The following is a 16,007-nucleotide window of genomic DNA, read 5'->3' as shown; positions in this document are numbered from 1 at the left end:
AGTGTAAATAGGAGGAGGATTGAGGTTCAGGTTATATCAGTCAAAAACAAAAATGAGAGCAAGGCTGGGCCTCGTGGCTTGTGCCTGTAATCCTGGCTACTCAGAAGGCTGAGATCTGAGGATCATGGTTTGAATTAGCCCAGGCAGAAAAGTCCCTGAGATTTTTATCTCCAATTAACTACCAAAATGTCAGGTGTGGAGTGCCAGCCTTGAGCAAAAAAGCCAGCTGAAAATGTGAGGCCCTGAGTTCAAGCCCCATTACCAACAGAAGGAAGAAAAGGAGGGAGGGAGGGCGGGAGGGAAGGAAGGGCAGGCAGGCAGGCAGAAAGAGAAAGTGTGTAAAAAAGCAGAGGCATAGGCTTAAATGGTAGAGTACTTGCCTAGCAAACTCAAGACCTTAAGTTCAAATTTTATTCTTAATTATCTCATAAAAATTATTTTGCTTCAACTCCCTTGAGTCTCTCCTCTAGCCTTTTTTGCTTTTAGTTATTTAGTTAGGGTCTCATGCTTTTGCCCAGGCTGGCCTTGGACCACATTCCTACCTCTGCTCCTGTGTAGTTGGAATTAGAGGCATGCATTATTGCCCGACTTGATGTCTCCCCTCTGTGGTGAGGCTTGAAGGTCTGGGCGCTGTCCCTGAGTTCTTTTGCCCAAGGCCAACAACGCTCTACCACTTTGAGCCACAGTTCTACTTCCTGACTTGTTCTTATACAAGATAGGATCTTCTCTTGCTTTTGCTCAGGCTGACCTACTTTGCATCTCCTTCTGTGTTTGTCTCCTAAGTGAGCCCTTATGCCTAATTTATTTCTTTTTTTTTTTTTTTTTGGCCAGTCCTGGGGCTTGGACTCAGGGCCTGAGCACTGTCCCTGGCTTCTTCCCGCTCAAGGCTAGCACTCTGCCACTTGAGCCACAGCGCCGCTTCTGGCCGTTTTCTGTATATGTGGTGCTGGGGAATCGAACCTAGGGCCTCGTGTATCCGAGGCAGGCACTCTTGCCACTAGGCTATATCCCCAGCCCTGCCTAATTTATTTCTATGTGGGAGACTTTTTTTTTTTTTTTTGCTGGTGGCAGGTAACTTTCTTTGCTGAACACCTTTGAAAAATTTTAAAATTGTTATTGTAAAAGTGATGTACACAAAGGGGTTACAGTTACGTAAGTCAGGTAATGAGCGCATTTCTTTTGGGACAGTGTCACCCTCTTCCTTGTTCTTTGTTCTCTGTTTTCCTCTTCCATCCCAACCACAAGTTGTATAGTTCATTTTCAACATAGTGCCTTGTTCACCCTTTGCCCCTCCATTTCTGTGCCTTCACAAACAAGACGAAAATAAAACAAAAACAGTAATCAAGCAAAAGCCTCTTGTTTCCATTTCCCGGAGTTCATTTTGATAAATATTATTTTATATGATCAGATGCACATAGACATTGCACCTTTGTGCTGAATACCTTGTTTACACTGAGTGAACACTGCTCCCACGGAACCGTACTCCATTTCAAGGGCTGCCTTTTACCTAGCCTGGCTCCAACAGTTCTTCCTGGTGGACAGGCTGGCCCTTCACTGAGGCTGGAGACACAGATTTGGCCCCTTTCTGCCCTTGGCCTCTTGGTCATTGTTGGCCTCAGCATCGCTGTCTGGAGCTTTTGGTTCTGCCCCAGTGTTTTCAGAATGACTGGGTGGCAGTAGCCCTGCCCTTTCCCTCATGCCCTGACACCTGGGCTCCAGTTTCCACAGTGTGCTGTTGCCAAAGGGCTGTTCTGTAACAGGCTGAACGTACTGCTGATTTAAAAATATTGGAATATCAGAAGTAGTTTACACGTACTTGTATATGAGTTCGTATATATTTTTATTTTGTTTTTCTTGCTGGCACTGGGGCCTCACGCTTGCTCATCTTGCTTGCTTGACTGATGTTTTACCACTTGAGCCATTCCTTCAGCCCTGCTTTATGTTGGTTATTTTAGAGAGAGCATCTCATGGACTTTTCTGCCTGGGTTGATGTGATGATCTGGATCTCAGTCTCCTGAGTGTCTGGGATTGCAGGGATGAGCCACCAGCTGTAGCTTTGTCTCCTTTTTGTCTGTTATTTGTTTTGTGGTTTTAATGGAATTTTATTTTTTTCTCTTTATTTTTCAAAACAATTTTATTGTAATTATTAAGGTGTTGTACAGAGAGATTTCTTCTCTGTATTTTGGAGTTTATAATGTTCTCTTTAGTCAGTCAGAGCAGGTAGGGGTTTATTAAGTTTTTCCCTTGGGCTTTTTAATCATGCTTTGCTCTTGTCTTTTGGATTTTATTTTCTCATGACTAATCTCTTAATCTCAGCAGAAGTGCTCTGCCAGTTAGTTGCATTAAAATGCAGGTATGGCTTCCATAGTTGCTAAATCCTTTTAGTTCTCATGTTTATTCCACTCAGGAATAGCGTTGCTTACCAACTTTTGTCTCACTTGGTTTTGCAAGCGTTCCCAGCCATGCACACATGTACACATGAACAGTTGTTTCAGCAGTGCCCATGACATGTACAGCTGGTTGGGGGGCTCTTGCCCAGGGGCCAGGGCTGGGTAGATTGAGGGCCAGGAGCCCAGCTAACGATCCTGTCTTGCCCAGAAGATCCTGCAGTGCGAGGCCGCCTGACTGAGTGCTTGGAAACCATCCTGAACAAGGCCCAGGAACCACCCAAGTCGAAAAAAGTCCAGCACTCAAATGCAAAGAACGCCGTCCTGTTTGAGGCCATCAGCCTGATCATCCACCATGACAGGTAAACCACAGGGTGGCGCTTGCATCTGCTGGGGTGTTGTTCCTAGCCCTTGGTCTGTTCTAGTGAGAATAGCTCCCCCTCTCCCTTCTCTAGACCTCTCTGCCCTCGGAGCTCCCCCTGGTGGCTTTGCTGTCTTGCCCTCACCCTTAGCATCTCCTCTAGCCTCCAGCATTCCTGTCCTTGGGTGGTTTCTCTTGTCTTCCTACAGATTCTGTGAACTATGGGCTTTGCTGAGCATGGAGCTGCACTCTGAATGGCTTGAGGCCTGTTGGGGCTGTGGACATGGCTGACATGGCTGTGTCCATCTCTAGCAGAGGGGTGCAAGGTGCCCCCTCCTCACTATGGGCTTCCTTACCATGACAACCCCCACCATTTAAAAAATTTTACCACGTCCCCCTCTTGTAGCGAGCCAAACCTGCTTGTCCGCGCCTGCAACCAGCTGGGCCAATTTCTTCAGCACCGGGAGACCAACCTGCGCTACCTCGCCCTGGAGAGTATGTGTACCCTGGCCAGCTCTGAGTTCTCCCATGAGGCTGTCAAGACCCATATCGAGACCGTCATCAATGCCCTCAAGGTATGCCAGCACTGGATCAGTATGGCTAACCTTCCTGTGCAGGCTAGAGGTGGGGAGGTGCTTCCTGGCCTTCAGCAGAGGGCCCAGCTCCGGTTCCCTGCCATTGTATAGGGAGGACTTGCCTGTTGAGTGTGGGAGTTGTTACCCTTTCTGCCGTGAATTATTGTCATTGGAGACCACAAAGCTTGTTTCTTCTGGAGAGATGCCAGTGGCCAAATGCAGCCACCCAGGCAGTCCTGGCCTCTGGGCCAAGCATGTCCTCCTGTGGCACTCTTCAGGAAAGAGAAATAGTTCTGGTTTGGGTGGAAAGATGAAATGTCTGTTATTATTCCCAGGAAACTTCATGCTTTGTAAAGCAAAATTCACTCAAGAATTTTTTTTTTTTTTTTTGGCCAATCCTGGGGCGTGGACTCAGGGCCTGAGCACTGTCCCTGGCTTCTCTTTGCTCAAGGCTAGCACTCTGCCACTTGAGCCACAGCGCCACTTCTGGCCATTTTCTGTATATGTGGTGCTGGGGAATTGAACCCAGGGCCTCATGTATACGAGGCAAGCTCTCTTGCCACTAGGCCATATCCCCAGCCCCTCACTCAAGAATTTTTTATCTTATTTTTGGTAGTACGGGGTTTGAACTCAGGACTGCATGCTTTCTAGGCAGGTGTTCTACCTCTTGAACCATGCCCCTAGGCCTACTTTTTCCAATACCTCGGGCTTGCTAGGCAGGCATCTATTGTATGAGGGACTCCACCACCCCTTCTACGTTATTTACTTAAAAAATTTATTCTTATTGTAAAGGTGATGTACAGAGGGGTTAGATAGGTCTCACTTTATGCCTGGGCTTGTTGGGACTGCAAACATCCTATTTGTGCTTTCCCCATAGCTAAGGATGATAGGCACACACCACTGCACCCAGACATTGGTTAAGATACAGTCTCTAATATTCTTTATTTGGGCTAGCCTTGAGCTGCAAGCCTCATTCTCTGCCATCCAAGTAGCTAGGATTATAGGCTTGAGCTATTGGCCTACCTTCTCAGTTTTTTTTTTGGTCAGGGATTGGGTGTTCTCTCTGAGCACTTTTGCTCAAGGCTAGTGCTCTACTACTTTGAGCCACAGTGCCATTTCTAGCTTTTGAGTGGTTATTTGAAGGTAAGAGTCTCACAGGGACTTTTCTGCCTTGTCTAACTTCTAACTGTGATCCTCAGATCTCAGCCTCCTGAGTAGCTAGGATTACAGGCATGAGCCTATGAGCCAGCTGCTTCTCAGATTTTTTTTTTTTTTCCGGTCCTGGTGCTTGAACTCAGGGCCTGAGCACTATCCTTGGCTTCTTTTTGCTCAAGGCTAGCACTCCACCATTTGAGCCACTTCCATCCTTTTCTGTTTATGTGGTGCTGAGGAATTGAACCCAGGGCTTTGTGCATGCAAGGCAAGCACTTTACCACTACCCCATTCCCAGTGCTTCTCAGATTTTTTAAGGATTAAAAATCCAGAATTGTGCTAGGTGATAGTGGCTCAGACTTGTAATCCTAGCTACTCAGGAGGCTGAGTTCTGAGGTTTGTGGCTCGAAGCCAATTGGGGCAGGAAATACTCTTATCTCCAATAAACTATGCAGAAAAAGCCATAAGTGGCACTGTGACTCAGGTTGTGGAGCTGTAGCCTTGAGCAAAAAAAAAAAAAACAAAAAGCTCAGGGATATGCCCAGGCCCTGAGTTCAAGCCCCAGAGTTGAAAGAGCCTAGTCAAAGTATATGTTCCTGGGCTTACCTGTGAGTCTCAGGTGATTTTGCTAGTGTTTTATGATGCATACACACAGTGTCTGCACATTCTTGATTTGCTTACTAGCACAAGTGTGTAAGGAAATTGTAGGTGGAAGGGAACTTAGAGCCTAGTCTTGGGTAGTGTCTGGTGATGCCCTGAATGTTGTATGTAACTTGCATTCAGTGTTTGCTGTGAATTTGAGGCTGAGTTCTTGCTGGTCCTAATTTGATGTCTCTTCTAGTACTTGCCTGTATCAGAGATAACACAACACCTGCCTCAGTCTGCTCCAACCTTTGCTGGAGGCCCTCTGTCCTGCACTGGGTTCCTCCATTTTCTATCACTGCTAGGTACCTGGACCTCTAATGTGTTTCCAGATATCATTGTTCTATGAAGCTTTTCTGGGGTCTTAATCTGATGCCACTAGGGTGGGGTCCAAGGACCTGCCTTGTATGGAGTTACTGGGTGACATAACTTCGGAAGGTGCTAGACTGTGATCACACAATAGAGAGACCTCAGTGACCTATCTACCGGGCCCTGAGCACATTCCTCAGAGAACCTGGCCAGTGGACAGTAGCAGTGAATGGACAGAGCTGGAATCTAGGTTGTCCAGACCCTTTGTTCCAAGTACAGAGAGCAGAGAGAGTGGGAGTAAGGTGAAGGTCTCTGACCTACGCTGTTGGGCCCCTGGTACAGATGGTGAGTAAGTGGGGCTTTCCCTGAGTGGGTGCTGGAGCAGAGAGAGTCTCTGACAAGACTGAAGGAAGCAGGGCCTGGAGCCTGTGGCCACCACCCATGGGCCACACACTGTCAGCGTTGGTGACTGCCTCCGGAGTGTACTTCGTAGGTGGCGCTTCAACTGTCTGCTCTGTGTCCCAGACGGAGCGGGACGTGAGTGTTCGGCAGCGGGCCGTGGACCTGCTCTATGCCATGTGTGACCGCAGCAACGCCCAGCAGATTGTGGCCGAGATGCTGAGCTACCTGGAAACGGCTGACTACTCCATCCGGGAGGAGATTGTGAGTGCTCACAGCCCGAGTCCTTGCCTGCCGGGGATGTAAGTCCCGGCTGGACTGTCTTATCCATGGTTGGCAGTTCTCTCTGGGAGGCTGTGCGCGAGAGGTTCATTCCTGTGTGTCAGCTTCCCTCTCTGTGTTGAAACACCTACCACACCTATCACTAGCAGGCCTCCTTCCTCTCTTTTAGTACTTGGATGCTTGAGATCTGAATGAGGCTGTAGTAGACAAAAATTTTTACTTAGTTATGCTATTTTTTAATTAAGTAGTTGTACAGGAGTTACAGTTTCATGAGTCAGGTTATGAGTATAATGCACCTTGATCATTGTCACCCTTTCCATCGTTCACATCCATTTTTCCCCTCCCATCTCTACCATCAAGATACGTAGGGTTTTTTTTTTGTTGTTGTTGTTGTTTTTCTGCCATTCCTGGGGCTTAAGCCTAGGGCCTGAGCACTGTCCCTGGCTTCCTTTTGCTCAAGGATAGCACTCTGCCACTTGAGCCACAGCGCCACTTCTGGCTATTTTCTATATATGTGGTGCTGGGGAATCAAACCCAGGGCTTCATGCATGCTAGGCAAGCACCCTACGGCTAAGCCACACTCCAAGCCCCGAGTTCAGTTTTTAAAAAGATAGGTTGACTACAATGACTGCATGTGCTCACCCTTCCTCTATGTTGTGTGGCGAGTATGTGATGGAGCAAAATTCACATCGTGGACAGGAAGAGAAAGTAAGAGGCCACAGCCCCACAGGCCTCTCAAGGATATGCCAAGTGACCTTGGCATCTTCTACTGCCACTCCTGATAATGCCACCATGGAGACCAAGCCTCCCCTGCTTAGACCCTGGGGATGTGGATGTTCCAGACTCAGCTGTAGTAGCTGATGTGGGAAGAGGGAGCATTCTGTGTCGAGGAAGGCTAGTGGGCCATGTCTGGGTGTCACTAAGTGACTCACCAGCTTCACACAGGGGCTGTTTCTGACCCGGCCTGGGCAATGTGGCCCAAGTCGGGTAGGGCTGGCTTAGGGCTTGCAGTTGTCAGACGACCTTCCTCATGTTGCTCTGGGTGTATCCATCCAGCAGAGACAGCAGAACACTTCTGTCAGCATAGCTGTGTATGAAGGGTTGGAACATTTGCTTGGTGTCCTTTTATGTGCTGAGTGACTGTTCTGTTACCTTTAGTCACATGTCTTTCTGTCTCTGCATGAGTGCCGCACCTCTCCTCTGCTTTGTGGCCCACAGGGAGTCTTTCCACCCTGGGAGGCAGATGGAGGGCAGAATAGTGGTCTGCATGTGTGCATGGGGTACATGCAGACTGCCCTCATGTTCTGGGGCCTCACAGACTTCCTGAAGAAGGTGGGAGCTCTTGGTCAAGAGTTGAGGTAGGGTGGGGTTGTGGCTGAGCATGTGGCTGTGTGGTCAGTGTTGGGCTGCAAGATCAGGTGCTTTTGCCTTTTCAGAGGATGGAACACGGTAGTAGGTGCTAGGTACTATGGATGGAACAAGAGCCTTGTGCGTGCTAGGTAAATGCTTTGTTGCTGAGCTGCTCTCCCATCCTAGACCATGTGTTTTGATGTTCTAAAAGTGTCATCGGGTCCTTTTAACGGCAGGAGGTGGTAGAGCACATAGACAGCCAGCCTAGGGAGCCCATCCTGTGTGGAGGTCATGGGAGAGAATGGCAGGAAGAATGGCAGAGTTGTGTGAGACAGGGCAGCTACACGAGGAGCATGTTGCGATGGCAGCTGACGCTCTTGGGGGGAGAGTGCAAGAAGGAGACTTGGAGTTGACCCCAGTTTTGGACAGTGAGGCAGAGCTGCCTAGGCGGTAGCTTGTGGGTATATGCCTAGTGGCTCCTTGGGCAGTGTAGGGTGGTGACCAGGTGAGGCTGTCATGAAGAAAAGGGGAGACCTGCAGGGTCGAGGAGGGAGGAGACACTTGGGGGATGATGAGGAGGACCTGCCAGGAGAAAGGAGCTCTGGATGGGGGTTGGGGCTGACTTGGTTGTGGCCTGGGGATAAGGGGCAAGACTGGCCTCAGTGGGGTGATGAGGAGCAGAGTTGTGGCCTGGATGTAGCTGTGCAGCCTTTTGCACTTGGGCTAGGTCACTGCCATTGCAGCTGTCCCCCAGAGGTCAACTGGCTTCTCTTAATCTGGTGAATCTTCTCATGCACCTCAAGTTTTAGGTCTTTCTGAAGCCTCACACAGCTTTGGCGCTGGCTGGTCCTTGGTGTTGCTGATTGCTTGTGGGGCACCTGCTTGACCAGCCAGTCTTCCCTACAGGTGCTGAAAGTTGCCATCCTGGCTGAGAAGTATGCAGTGGATTACACTTGGTATGTGGACACCATCCTGAACTTGATTCGCATCGCTGGAGACTACGTGAGCGAAGAGGTGTGGTACCGCGTGATTCAGATCGTCATCAATCGTGACGACGTGCAGGGCTATGCGGCCAAGACAGTGTTTGAGGTACAGCCCAGGGTCTCCAGGTGCAGAAGGGTGGGGTGCATCTCAGGGGCAGCTGTGCCCAAGCTCAAGTTAATGTGGGTGTCTCCTTTCTGCTCCCCTCAGCAGTTCTTTGGGATTCTTTCCTCCCACTGCTAGTGCCCTATACCCACCACCACTTTCCTCTAACCCTAATTTCCAAAACTGCATCTGGGGTGAGACACTGGCTCTTGAAGGGCTTCCTGAAATTACCGCCTGCGGCTTCCTATTTTGAATCTGCCTCTGGAATCTGAGGGGTCGTGGAGGGTCTGGCTGTACCCAGGGAGCCTTGGGAGAGCAGCTGCTGACCTTGCTTGCCCTGTTCCTCTGCTGGCAAGGCCCAGGGCATGAGGGGCACTAGCAGTCTTGAGCTTTGGGGTAGCTTCCCAGCAGGCCTGGCAGTCCTTGCTTTGGCTCATCATTATGCTGAGCCTGTCTCCAGACCCTCTGCTGTAGTGCTTCCCGACCCCTGGCTCATGGCGTCCATGGTTTTCCAGGCTTTGCAGGCTCCAGCGTGCCATGAGAACCTAGTCAAAGTGGGCGGCTACATCCTGGGCGAGTTTGGAAACTTGATAGCTGGGGACCCGCGATCTAGGTAAGAGATACCAGGAAGCAGTGTGGTGCACTCTGCACTGGGCTCTCCTGTCCCGTTCCTCCCTCTCCCCCCCCCAAGCTGGCATTTTGAGTCAGGCAGAAATGTGGAGGTTTCTGCTTTAGCACAAGGTCTTCCTGCTCACCACCACAGGTGCCAGGCTGTGTGCATGATGGGGACAGGCAAGGTAACAGGAGTCCTCACCTCTGCTCTCTTTGCCTCTCAAGTCCTCTGATACAGTTCAACCTGCTTCACTCCAAGTTCCACCTGTGCAGTGTCCCTACGCGGGCGCTCTTGCTGTCCACCTACATCAAGTTTGTGAACCTTTTTCCGGAAGTGAAGCCCACCATCCAGGACGTGCTGCGTAGCGACAGCCAGCTGAAGAATGCAGATGTGGAGCTGCAGCAGCGGGCTGTGGAGTACCTGCGGCTGAGCACTGTGGCCAGCACTGATATTCTGGTATGGGCCACCTGGCTGCGCTTCCTGGCACTGGAGCCTCTAGGCTGGTGCTGAGCGTGGGGGCTAGGCCAGGCTGACCCTTTGTTCTTCACAATAGGCAACTGTCCTAGAAGAAATGCCTCCCTTCCCGGAGCGTGAGTCCTCCATCCTGGCCAAGCTCAAGAAGAAGAAGGGCCCAAGCACGGTGACTGACCTGGAAGAGACCAAGCGGGACCGGAGTATCGATGTGAATGGGGGCCCTGAGCCTACCCCGGCCAGCACCAGTGCTGTGGTGGGTCCTTGCTGCTGGGCACCCAGGCCTCACCAGTACCCCACACCCTGAGGGGTGATTGGCAAAGCATGTGCCAGGTGGAGACAAGTTTTGTTAACTCGGGCATGTGCCCAGAGTCTAGTGTCTGCCCCTCCCTCCCCTGAGGTCTTCGTGCTCCTGCACCTAGGCTCTCCAGGCCTCTTGTCCCAGGAGTGTGTCTGTGTGACACTGGCTTCTCAAGGCCAGCCAGCTTGATTCTGTCTGTGCTGATTTGTTTTAGAAGCTGTGTCACTTGCTTCTCCTGCAGTACTACATCTTGGAGGGTTTCCGTAGTGAGTTGGAGCACAGCAACTTTCTCCTTTATGTGATGTGATGAGATTATTATGGAAATAAGACCCTTGGTGTTTAGTGGGTGGAAAATGCTCTTTTGAGAGTTGCATTTGTATTTTCTTTTCCTACTGAAGTAGGAACTCTGAGACGTGGTGTTTGCTGCCACGGCAGTGTTACTTTTCGTAGCAGCTGTGTCCCTGTGAACTGCTCTCTGCTCCCTAGGAATATAGGGAATGCCGAGAGCTGGGCAGTGGCTCCTGCCTGTGCTAGCTCTAACTCAGGAGGCTAAGATCTGAGAATTGAGGTTCAAAGCCAGCCCAAGCAGAAGAGTCCAAGAGGCTTATCTCCAATTAACCAGCACAAAGCCAGAAGAAGAGATAGGGCTTAAGTGGTAGATTGCCAGCCGTGAGCAAAAAGCTGAGTGACAGCTCTGCTACTGGCAGAAATAAAGGAAAAAAAAAAAAAAAAAAGGAGGGGGGAAGTGCTCCAGCATGCTGATGCTGAGACAGGAATGAGTGCTGTTTATAGCCATCTCACCAGAACAGGCTATACAGCGATGCGTACTGGGCTGAGAGAGACCGAGCCTTGGGGCTGGGAAGGTGGCCTAGTGGTAGAGTGCTCGCCTAGCATGCATGAAGCCCTGGGTTCGATTCCTTAGTACCACATAAACAGAAAAAGCCGAAGTGGCGCTGAGGCTCAAGTGGTACAGTGCTAGTCTTGGGCACAAGAAACTCAGGGACAGTGCCCTGGCCCTGAATTCAAGCCCCAGGACTGGCAAAATCAAAAACAAACAAAAAAAGGAAAGACCTTGCCTGGGTTGTTTGCTTGTCAAGAGTATGCTTACATCTGAGCCCGTTGCTCCTCACTGGGGTCCCCTTGTGAGCTGCCTGATGGAGGCTGGCCTGTGGTGAGATCTCTATCATAGCCCTTTGGTATCTGCTGGGATACAGTTCTCGGAGATCACTGCTGTGGAAAAACCATATGTACGGAAGCAGAGTTCAGTAGTACACTATGGATGCTTGTCTGCTCGCCCCACCCCCTCCCCCAATGCAGTTCAGTGCCTACTAAAAGACATTTTACCTTTCAACAAATCTAAAATGTTCACTTTCTCCCTTTAGTTAAATACATTACCTTCTGCCTTGCTTTTTGAGCACCGTTTGCTTTTTGGCAAATATGTTTTCACAGAATTAAGGTCAGGGAAACACTCAGCAGAGCATACAGTTTAAACACAGCTGATGACAATATGGGATTGATTGTACTTGGCTCTATCAACTGAGCTGCATAATGCATATGTAGGAATTTACAAGTTTTTGTTTTAAAAATGATTACTTTTGACTGGTGAAAATCTCATGCAGTGTACAAATAAGACCCCCCCCCTCATATTAATATTGTACCTGAAATTTCATCAGGTAGCTTTCTTTCCTTTTCCCCCCCTCAGCTCAGGTTCTTTAGCAACTGGATCCCTCCTTTGGTCCTTACGCCTCCCTTCCTTAAGATTCTACTGCTGCACCACTCTGCCTTCTTCCGCCTTTGTGGTGACTTCTAACCGCTTGAATTTAATGACTAATTGGTGTCGCAGTCAATGAGAAGTACATGTTTTCTGTCCAGGTGTGGTCCTTCTCTGGGTGCATGAGTGGTCATGGGGTTAGTGCTCAGCCTCTGCTGGCATTTCTTAATGTGCTCTGTAGAGCTGGGACCCTTTATCTGTGCACTTCTCCTGAGGGACTGTGCCACCAGGTACCTGATACAGCGCCACTTCCGACCTTTTCTGTATATGTGGTGCAGAGGAACCGAACCCAGGGCTTCATGCATGCAAGACAAGCACTTTACTGCTAAGCCATATTCCCAGCCCTGTGGATTCATTCTTAAGTGGGTGTGTTGTGGTATTTTAGGCCCCATGGGTAGGGGTGGGGGGGGGCTGTGGCTCATTTTTTAGAGCCCATGCCGGGGAATGGGCAGCAGCTGTGTCTTGCGGAGAGGCCATAGGCGTAGGCAAAGTGAGCTGATGTCTGAGGAGCTGTTTAGGCAGGAGGCTAGCTAGTAGGGTGTCCTGACTTGTGCAGCTTAGGCAGGTTACTAGGAAGTGCTTTAGCAACCACGATGTGTTCACTTAGGGTTCTAGGTGTTCCTGGCCTTCCTCGAAGCTTCTGTGGGCACAGACAAGGGCTCTGGGAGCCGCTGTAATTGTTGTTCTTGGTCTCTGTCTGGTTCATAAGTGGGTTTTTCACTTCCACACTAGCCAGGGGCAGTGCAGTATGACTGCGCATTTCCCGGGTTCAGCTTTCTACAAGCCATGGACAGGCCGAGGTGCCAGCAGTATGGCTCAGCACGAACCACATGCTGGAGACAGCAGCTAGATAAGACTGGTCTTGATACCTTCCCAGGGTCAGTTCAGCAGGTTTCCCACTGTAGGCTGTGCACGTTCTTCCTGACTACAAGGGGCGCCTAGCAGGTGGGTGCTGAGCATGTCAGTGTCTGCAGCAGCATCGGTAGTGGTGAGCAAGTGTCCTCCTCTGCCCTGAAAACTAGGGTGTCAGAGGATCCAGTGGGAGGCCCCTCCAAGGGGTCACCACCGGGGCTGGAGGTTGAGGAAGAAGGAGCAGGATTGAGGAGAGTCACCCTTCCCTTGTTCTCAGGTGGCATTCAGGTGTTGACGCTTCACATGAATGTTACTGGTACTTTTTGTCTGGAACAGTACGGCCAAAGTCTCTTATTTAAGAACAGGATGATATGAGACCATGTGTTGTTTTCTTTGCAAAAGTCTCTTCTTGGTGGGTGAGCTCTGGTGGAGAGGCCTGTGGCACAGATAACCATGGTCCTCAGGTTGTAGGCCTGTCTGGTGACTGCCAGTCTCCCTGGTGGCCGGCCATCTCTCAGGCTGGCCTGACCTGAGGTTGTGTACAGGAAGCTTTTTATTTACTTCTTGCCATTGTTCCTGTTGGAGAGCAGATGTGTAGCTTGAGTGTTCAGTCACAAAGGCTATGTTATGGGAAGGTCTCCCCAAACCCAGGGAGACAATAGGGAAGGAAGCAGAGGGTGTGGAGTGTTGGGCCTGCTGGCCTCTCCTGCTGGCACCTTGCTTTTGTGGTTGGTGTAACTGTAGTTTATGTATCTGACTTAATAGGACAGAAAGCATTTGGAATCCACAGATACAGTTGAAGTTTTTCCAGAACCAGTGTCAGTCGTCTGAATAGACATGGAGGAGAGATCTTCTCCTCGGGCTGCAGATGTTGTTTGCATAATTCCCAATTCTGGCCACCCTTGGCCTTTGGCAGCTGGCTCCTGAACCTTTGCATCTGGCTGTCACCTGCAGGTGGGCCACAGGTGCCACGTGCTCTTCTGAGGCCCCCTGCCTTTCTCTTGAGTACATGCGACCTGGGTGGCTGCCCTCTCTGGCTCCTCTGAGGGAAGTGTGCAGCTCCACAGGGGATCCAGGAGTGCAGTTCGTCCTTGGTCCTTTCAGGCCCCTTGTGGGGCTCGCCTCAAACAGAAGCTGTGTCCTGTCAAGCTTGCCTCAACTGCCATGGGCCTTGGAGGTCTGAGGGCTCTCAGTCCACTTACCTTCCACCCCCTTGCACAACAGAGGCTTTGGAATGCCTCATCGTCAAGTGACATGCATAATATGACGTAGTGTTACATGTGCCTTTAGAGAACACAGTACAAAGAAGTGTGCGGTTGTCTGTGCTACCATTCCATTTCCACATGCTCAGCGTGCTTTGCTTGGCAGGAAGGAGGCAGTTGAAGGCCTTGCCCATGTGCAAGGGGTCCTGTGGCTCGCCAGTGTCCCCTCTGTGTATCCACATGGGGAAATGGATCACATAGGGTAGTTGCATTCTTGGAAAGATCGGTTCAGAATGAGTAAAAGTCATGTTGTATTAATTTAAAGAGCCTTAGGATTTAGACTCAGCTCTGTTTTTTGCTTTCATGAATGTCCAGGAATATTTTTGGAAGTCTCCAGGCAGGATGTCTCACACCTCTGAGTTTTCTTTTCTTTTTTTCTTTTTGGCCAGTCCTGGGCTTTGGACTCAGGGCCTGAGCACTGTCCCTGGCTTCTTCCCGCTCAAGGCTAGCACTCTGCCACTTGAGCCACAGCGCCGCTTCTGGCCGTTTTCTGTATATGTGGTGCTGGGGAATCGAACCTAGGGCCTCGTGTATCCAAGGCAGGCACTCTTGCCACTAGGCTATATCCCCAGCCCCTCACACCTCTGAGTTTTGCTCATGAAATGCCAGTAGTCTTGGTGTACAGCTTGAGGGTGCTTGAATCAGCTTTGTGGTGTGGCTGAGCTCTTAGGCACTATAGTGCTAGCAGAGCAGAACAGAGCCGAGCTCTAGAGGGCCTTCGGCCCAGTGTCCACCCCTAGGTATACAGAGCTGAGCTCTAGAGGGCCCTGGGCCCAGTGTCCACCCCTAGGAACACATAGCTGAGCTCTAGAGGGCCCTGGGCCCAGTGTCCACCCCTAGGAATGCAGAGTGCCAGTGGCAGGTGCGTGCGTGTGAGGCCAGTCAGCTGCACCTTCATCCTGTGTGATGTCACAGAGGTCTCAGAGTCTCTTACATTTTTGCCCAGGACTGAAAATTCGTCTTAGAAAAGTGGGTGGGTTTTTTTTTTTTTTAAACTAAGATGATGATTGAACTAAGACTGTCGTTTTCATTTACTTTTTTATCTTTTGGAAAATGGAGGATTTATGGCTTTCTTGCCCCCACTCCCATCCCTCTCGGTTGGAACTCAAGGCTTTCCACCTGTTAGGCAGGCCCTCTGCCATTTGAGCCATGCCCCCAACCCTTTTTTATTTTAGTTGTCTTTTTGAGTAGGGTTTTGTGCTTTTGCCTGGAGCTGGCTGTGGACTCTTGTCCTCTTACCTGTGCTGCCTTGCTGGGATAGCAGGCCTGTACCACCATGCCTGACTTACTTGTTGAACTGGACTCTCACTCGCCTTTTGCCTGTGGTCTTGAGCTGCAGTCCTGATCTCTGCCTCTTGAATAGCTAGGATTATAGGCCCGTGTTACCACACCTGGCTGCATGCTCTTCTTTTCTTTCCATTTTTTAGAGGTACTAGTATTTGCACTCAAGGCCTTGCACTTGCCGGGCTTTCTGCTCAGTTTGTACTCTACCACTTGAGCCATCATGCCTCTAGCCTGTTGGTTTTTTTCTGGTTATTTTGGAGACGGTATCTTACAGACTTCTCCAGGACTGGGTTTCACTCACTTTGATGGTAAATATATTTTTAAGATTTTTTTTTTCTTTAGATAACATTTGTGGAAAAATACAGGCTGTTTGCTAGCTGCAGTTGTGATTGAGTTGTGAATCTGTGATTATCTCAGCTTGACTTTGAGTTGAGGTGTGTTTGCTTCTGAGTGTGGCTGTCAGCCTCGCTTGCTGGTTGCCAGTCTCTGGCTGCTCATTGGCTCTCCTGCAGCTTGATCCAAGAATGGATGGGGGGGCAAGGGGTGGGGATCGTGAGGCACTGTATATGTTTGAGTGCCCAGAGTTTGCCCTTGTCCAAATGCATGTGCTGACACTCTTCTTCCTTCTTTTCCAGTCCACACCTTCTCCGTCGGCAGACTTGCTGGGTCTGGGGGCTGCTCCCCCTGCTCCTGCCGGGCCCCCTCCTTCCTCTGGCGGCGGCGGGCTGCTGGTGGACGTGTTTTCAGACTCAGCTTCTGCGGTCGCACCGCTTGCTCCGGGCTCCGAAGACAACTTTGCCAGGTAGCCAGGTTTCCTCGGTCTCAGAGGTGGATGGTGTGACCAGGGTCAGCTGTGCAGAGCTGGGCAGCGCGTTGACCTCTGGTCACTGCCTGATTGAGGTGGCTGCTG

At 50.3% G+C, this 16,007-nt stretch overlaps 1 protein-coding gene across 3 annotated transcripts in view; it reads left to right on the top strand.

Annotated features, from left to right (window-relative positions):
• Positions 1-16,007, top strand: part of Ap2a2 (adaptor related protein complex 2 subunit alpha 2) — a 72,427-nt gene that overhangs the window by 39,916 nt on the left and 16,504 nt on the right. For 2 of the 3 annotated variants that reach the window (XM_048361672.1, XM_048361671.1), the window contains exons 8-15: positions 2,599-2,749; positions 3,155-3,323; positions 5,952-6,089; positions 8,364-8,546; positions 9,059-9,156; positions 9,381-9,612; positions 9,710-9,883; positions 15,733-15,899. In XM_048361672.1, the coding sequence (XP_048217629.1) occupies positions 2,599-2,749; positions 3,155-3,323; positions 5,952-6,089; positions 8,364-8,546; positions 9,059-9,156; positions 9,381-9,612; positions 9,710-9,883; positions 15,733-15,899 (1,312 nt within the window). The remainder of the gene's footprint in view (positions 1-2,598; positions 2,750-3,154; positions 3,324-5,951; positions 6,090-8,363; positions 8,547-9,058; positions 9,157-9,380; positions 9,613-9,709; positions 9,884-15,732; positions 15,900-16,007) is intronic. The other variant, XM_048361673.1, reaches the window with a different exon arrangement.

The sequence above is a fragment of the Perognathus longimembris genome, chromosome 13, assembly GCF_023159225.1.
Source record: "Perognathus longimembris pacificus isolate PPM17 chromosome 13, ASM2315922v1, whole genome shotgun sequence".
Classification (NCBI taxonomy): Eukaryota; Metazoa; Chordata; class Mammalia; order Rodentia; family Heteromyidae; genus Perognathus; species Perognathus longimembris.
The sequence above is the reverse complement of the archived record's forward strand: the minus strand, read 5'-3'. Positions and strand labels throughout refer to the sequence as shown.